The following is a 6,454-nucleotide window of genomic DNA, read 5'->3' as shown; positions in this document are numbered from 1 at the left end:
AATTATAAAAATTAATCAGTTGATATTGCATCTTATAGTGTGAATTGGATTTATAGATAAGAATTTCCCATGAGTTCTTTTGACAAAAAAAAAAAATAATAATTTAGTTCCGCAAAAAAAAAGTATGTGTACTTATGCACGCATGTAAGAAGTTATACTTCTTTGGCGTAACAAGATAAAAATCTTTTTAAAAATTTTATCTTTCGCATTATTCTACGTTCGTAGAAAAAACGACAATAATAATAGAAAAAAAGTTATGTAATACCTTAAAATAAAATTGACAAGATACGCGTTTCAATAATAATCTACGCTAGATATAATTTTGCAAAACAAGTTTTATGATTAAATTGCTTGCAAACCTGATAGCTACAGGAAAATTTTATGTAAGCAATTTGAGTTCTAAATTTGACAACAGTATCAGCTAATCGAGAGTATCAAACTTCTCTCATCAAAATTAATATAAAAGTAAAATAGATTTTCCAAAGAAAAAACTTAATAAGTAACTCATGATATTAAATCAGCTGACACCTAATATTATAACTTATTTTAACAATATAATCCTAAACCCATATAAAAAATCTAAACAGCATAAAAAACTCATTAGTAATTAAATCGCGAATTCTACAATGTAATTTAAGATGAACTTTTTCTTGGAAGAGATAGCAAATTAAAAATTTTTATTCAAAATTCTTGATAACGGGATTCCATAATCGAATCAGCTGATCCGCAATAAAAATGTGTTTTTGCTATTAAGCAAAAACATCATTAAGCCTTACGATTTAATTCATAGTTTGTAATTTCGAATTTTCAATTCCGAATTGATGCACACAGAAAAAAAAATTTTCTTGACTGGAGAACAAAATTTGTACAGTCATATTTACATTTATTAATATAACTGATTTCAAACTTTTTTTATTCAATACGTATACCACTATTTTTTTTTGCAAACTGATCTCTAGTTTTTTTAGAGTTCACAGAAAAATAGTTTTTTAGACCATATAGAAAAATAGCTTTAAGCATAATATATTTATTTAACATTTGTTAAATTCAAAATTGCCTGTAAAAATTACAGAATAATAGAATAATCATAGATAATAATAGTAATAATAATAATAATAATTATAATAATAATAATAATAGAATAATTTTTTCAATTTTAATAACTAAATCAAAACATAAATTTTTTAGTTGAATTTTATAAAGACAAAATTTATAAAATAAAAACATTTGGCAGAGTATTCATGTCGATTGTTCAAATATTTATAAATTTTTAAATCAACATTTTTTTAATACTTATTAGGCTCATTGAAACATAGATTTTAATGTCTTATTTCAAATTAATTATAAAAAAACAATAGCTAAGAGAATTATGCAAATGATTTTTCATTAAGCATATATCAATTCTAATAGAATATCAATAAATAATAAATTTATGCACTAGGTGCCAATAAATCGCTTTTATTTATCACTTTTTTCAGATTAAATCGTACTGGCTCGTTTTTAATTACTCGTAGTTTGCCAGGTTGTTTTTTAGAGTTATTTTTAGTCCATACCCAAGTTTTAATTGATTTCCTGGATCGACCCTTCAAACAAGGGTATTTTTCTAGAAGATCGTCGATATCTTCTAGTGATGGTAAAGTACCAGATTCTAAATGATACTTGAACGCTGAAGTCACAATATCATACTCAGTTTTGGTCCATCGCTTTTTTTGAATTGTTCCTATAAACCAAATTAAATTTTTTTTAAGCATTTATAATAACACAAAACTGAAATCAAAATTATAACTTAAAAATTTGTGTATAAATTGAATATTAAAAATAAAGTTACCAGTAATTTCAGAAGTTTTTCGGCATTCTTTTTTGTTATCATTATCGTTAGAAACGGAATTTAAAACCATTTGATTACCATAGTCCAAATTCAGTTGAATATCTAGATTTTCGCGAGTTGATGGACCTGATGAATCATTTAAATTATCCTCCTCGACCGAGGTATTGATATCATGAGAACAAGATGGCTGTGAGACAAAAACAGCCTCATCCGATTTGTTATCAGACTCTTTTCCAGCCGCTTCACTTGGAACCACAATGAAATCACTTACGTCATCGATTTCATCGTCTTCTTCATCCATATCCACAGGACCTTGCACTGCTTCTAAAACCTTCGCCACTCCAATAATAGTTTTAGATTTGATCGGCTGCTGATAAATTTCACGATGAATCTTCTCAGAATGACCCATGTGCTTCATCACATCTCCTAGAGCGTTGTCATTCAACTCAAGCTCAATGCATTTGGTAGCTACATGCTTTCGTAAACCAGTTCCACGTAATAATTCCGGTTTTCAGCACCACATGCAACCGAAAAGGATCTCATTTCCTTACATATATTTATGACTCTTATGCGGTCGTCTACTTTATTTGGCAATCCAAATAAATATTCATTTTTAGTAGGTACATTTGCACTTATACGATGTCTAATCAACAAATTAATCTCTTTAATAATATCAGCACCTGCAATCACAGATACCGTACGATCCCTTTTTCCTCTCACTTCAATTTTAAGAAACTTTTCAGCAATTTTTTTTCCGATATCATCTAACAAATTAAATTCTTCATGGTCATTTTTTTTACTAATACACTCAATACGATTCAAATCACTTAAGAGAATATTTTGAATATCTCCCACTCGTCTACGATTAAAGACAAGAAGATACGCAGCAACGAGCTTCAAACCGTTAAGCCATTCTGAGAGGTTAAAGCAATGCTCCAAAACTTGAAAACACCTCTTCCGTTCAACTTTTAAATAGTGAACTAATCGTCTTATATCTTCAGTGACTGGTAGTATTACGATTTTTTGTCTTTTAAGCTTACTTTGAGCCTCCGTGGCAATTTTATTTATAGAGTCTGGCATTTCATTCTTATATACTTTTTTAAATCTTGTCACTCTATCTAAACCTTCTTTGTCATTTTTTTTAGCCAGTTCACTTTCGTATACCTTCCGAATGTGTTTTAAATAAGTCACTAAATTCAACGCCGAGGATGGTGCACCACACTCATTTTTTAATCGATCAATTCTCGAGACAACTTCAATAGATTTAACAATTGTATCAATATACTCTGGAGCAAACAGAGAAGCAAGATCTACGATTTCCGGATTAATTTCTTTTGCTGCGTATAACAATCGACCAACCAACCTCAGTCGTGCACGTATTAAATTGTGCTGATAATGTGCTGTATGTTTCAAACAGAGTTTGTTTCCGTATAAAATAAGTAACCAATCATATCTTATCAAATGAACAATAGCATCTTCTTGGAATACCGGAAAAATAACTAGACTCAGTGTATCACTGGCAGTAGCATGAATACGTCCTTCAACGTAACGACCAAGGAATTTATACGAATTTGATCCTTTCGTTTGATTATTAATACATGTAGCAAAATGTTTGTAAGAATTTGCTTTTGTTACCGTTTTTAGACATTTAGCACAGGTCGTGTAATCACTTGCTACTTTTTTTTCCGATTTAGGACGCCGGCTGACTAGTAGTTTTCCAGTATTATAATCCGGGTTAGTATTGTGCATGTATCTGCCATTGTCTCGAAGAATTTCCAATAATTTTTTCCTTTCTTTGGTACCTACATAAATTATTTAGTTAATAAATATTTTAAGTGAAATATTAAATACTACAAAAATAATAAGACAATTAAATTAAATTATAACTTCGAAACAATCAACAAATATTTATAACAGCCTTCAATCAGTAGTATACGTTTAATCGAAACCATGAACTGCTTATAAATTATAATTATAAAGTCACATTTTAACTTCGATGAGTTAAATATGTATATAGAATTATAATAAAAGTCAATCAAAGGCTGTCAAATTATGATAGTTGACATTTCTTTTTAATAAAACTACACCCATATATTTGAATTTTTTTGTACAAAAAGCTTAATTCGACAAGATTAAGAGGTTGATAAACTAATTATTCATCTGTACATTAATTTCTTTTTAGTCACATCAAATTTTAAATTAAAGTTTTGTTTAAATTTATTAAAAATAATTTCTGTAATTAAAATTACTGAACTTCAATAAATATTAATTCAAACTCAAAATATAATATCCAAAAATATTGCAAACCTTTTGGAGTGCTTTTAAGCTGCTGAGCTTCTTCAACATCTTTATGTTTCGTTTCAATATGGCGAGGTAACTTTACTACTGATTTTTGACAATATATACAGAAATACTTTTTCTTCCACCGTGGTTGAAAAGTTACATTTCCTACTTCATCAGTAGTAAAACTGCTCTCTACTTTCAACTTTGAATTATCACAAGACCCTTTCGTCGAAAGAGGAACCTTGATTGATGTCGAATTCTTTATAACAATTTTCTCGGTACTTGATACAAAAGAAGGTACGTTCATGGGTGTATTTTCAAATGTTGGATCTCCATCATTACCTATTTTTGGTAGTTGAAGGCTATGTGCAGAGTCTTCGGTGATAGTTGAAGAATGTATTACTTGGGCTGGGTCAAAATCAATATCACTTGTTTCTTTAGATATCGAATTTTGATCGGATAAAATTGAATGAAAATTTATTACTTCATGTCCTAAATCTGGAACTGATAAATTTTCATTATCTTCATTAACGGTTTCTTGCTCAGCTCGTATGAATTCCACTGTTTCGCTGTCTAATTGAGATGACAAAATACACTCTAATTTTTCGGAAATCTGGAAATTATTAAAGATGTAAAGCTATAGATGTAATTTATATTATAATAATGTTATGGATTGATAGGAAAGAATTGAAACCTCATAATTTGATTCATAATTTGATAAATCAGAATCGTCGACAATTATTTCATCCATACTTGGAATGATAACTGATTCTAATAAATCGTCTTCTGGTGAAGTGAAATCTGGAGAGGAGACAAAACCTTGTACTTGAATATCACATTCTTTTTGAAAAGTTTTGTCAAAATTATTCTGTAAAATCAAGTCTGGTTATTTTAAGTAACGTCATATTGATTTTAATTATTTTCTAAAACATTCAATACATTCAACTAAGTTTTCAAATTAATTTTAGAAAATCTTAGGCCAAGAATTAAAATAATACTAATTCACAAATAGAACTATTTTTGAGCAATACGTAATGAGATATTCAAATATTTTCGTGTTATTTGAAGGAATTTACGACAAATTACTATCCATGCTTTTGTTTGAATGTAAAAAAAACTAATGTGTGATATTAAAATACTTCTTACATTGAAATAAAAAAATAAAAAGTTAGTTACAATTATCAAATTAATTTTTTGTAAGAACAATAATCTCATACATAACTATGGAAATTATTAGAGCTATTTAAGTGCTAGTGCGAACCTCAATGTTTTGTGTAGCGTCTGTTGAAATATCAGAATTGGTAGAATTACAATTAATTTTCATATTTTGATTTTGTTGTCGGAAGTTCAAATTTATCTGTAAATCAACCGATGGTTCAGATATGGTGGTATTACTAATTATTACATTTCGTGAACTGTGTGTAGTGACTGGTAATTCCTATGAATTAAAAAAAAAATTACAATGTCATCAATTAAATAATTATACTGTCCTTATAAATATATTTTTTTTATCTTTATAAATATTAATAATGAATTTCATCTAATAACCAAAAAAAAAAAAAAAAAAGCGAAATAGAATAGTTAACCTTTTGATCTTGTGACAAAGCCATAAAATTTATGGAATCATCTGTAAAATTCAAATCATTATCAATTATCATCATGTCTTGGTGTTCTTGATACGGTTTTAAATGAAAATTTGAGTTTTTTAATTCATTTTCAGCCATCATGTTATCTTCATCAGTTTGAGTGGGACAATGTGAAGCATCTTGCATTATCTATAATAAAACGATTCAATCAAAATTTTATGAATGAATTAATTTTATCTAAGCTTTAACAACTTATATTCAATAAATCCATACGAGGTAACAAAAATAATTAATAAATTACACTTGACCTCATAATCTTCCAACCTATCATGGGAGTTAGTATTTACGTCGTTAATAGAATTTTGTCTAGTTTTCATATCTTGTTTTACTTGTTCTGAATACATATCAATATTCAATTTAGGCGGTAGTTGACTAACCTTTGAAATATCGTGGGAAATACATAGAAGGTCATCTTTTTTAGTTCCAACAATATCTAAAACTTTTTGAACTGGTGAAATATATGAAGATTTTAATACTTCATTGTACTGTCCATCGATATTCAAGTCGGTTACATTTTTTTTTTCCAAGCTTGATAAATCATTTATATTTTTAGTTAATATTGTATTATTCTCAACAATCTGAGTACTCTTGCCATTGCACGATTCATCATTTTTATTTTTTTTTAAAAATGCTCCATTTAACTTATTTTTATCTATGTGGCTAATTATAATTTTTGGCACTCCTGCGTTCAAAGATT

At 28.1% G+C, this 6,454-nt stretch overlaps 1 protein-coding gene across 1 annotated transcript; it reads right to left on the bottom strand.

Annotated features, from left to right (window-relative positions):
• Positions 1-2,296: 2,296 nt before the first annotated feature.
• Positions 2,297-5,958, bottom strand: LOC123269617. The gene is made up of 5 exons (XM_044735451.1): positions 5,698-5,958; positions 5,373-5,549; positions 4,806-4,979; positions 4,136-4,724; positions 2,297-3,630 (listed from the first exon to the last, which is right to left on the bottom strand). Exons 1-5 carry the CDS (start codon positions 5,881-5,883, stop codon positions 2,297-2,299), a joined length of 2,460 nt encoding a protein of 819 aa, XP_044591386.1. The 5' UTR covers positions 5,884-5,958.
• Between the last annotated feature and the right edge of the window lie 496 nt (positions 5,959-6,454).

The sequence above is a fragment of the Cotesia glomerata genome, linkage group LG7 (genome assembly GCF_020080835.1).
Source record: "Cotesia glomerata isolate CgM1 linkage group LG7, MPM_Cglom_v2.3, whole genome shotgun sequence".
In the NCBI taxonomy this organism is placed as follows: domain Eukaryota; kingdom Metazoa; phylum Arthropoda; class Insecta; order Hymenoptera; family Braconidae; genus Cotesia; species Cotesia glomerata.
The sequence above is the reverse complement of the archived record's forward strand: the minus strand, read 5'-3'. Positions and strand labels throughout refer to the sequence as shown.

What these genes read in the sequence shown, in the direction of transcription:
- LOC123269617 (XM_044735451.1), bottom strand. Translation starts at nt 5,883, where the DNA reads ATGCAAGATGCTTCACATTGTCCCACTCAAACTGATGAAGATAACATG. An exon ending in ATTATGAATCAAATTATGAG is followed by an intron (nt 4,725 to 4,805) that starts GTTTCAATTCTT and finishes AATAATTTCCAG; the next exon opens with ATTTCCGAAAAATTAGAGTG. An exon ending in GCTTAAAAGCACTCCAAAAG is followed by an intron (nt 3,631 to 4,135) that starts GTTTGCAATATT and finishes TAATTTATGTAG; the next exon opens with GTACCAAAGAAAGGAAAAAA.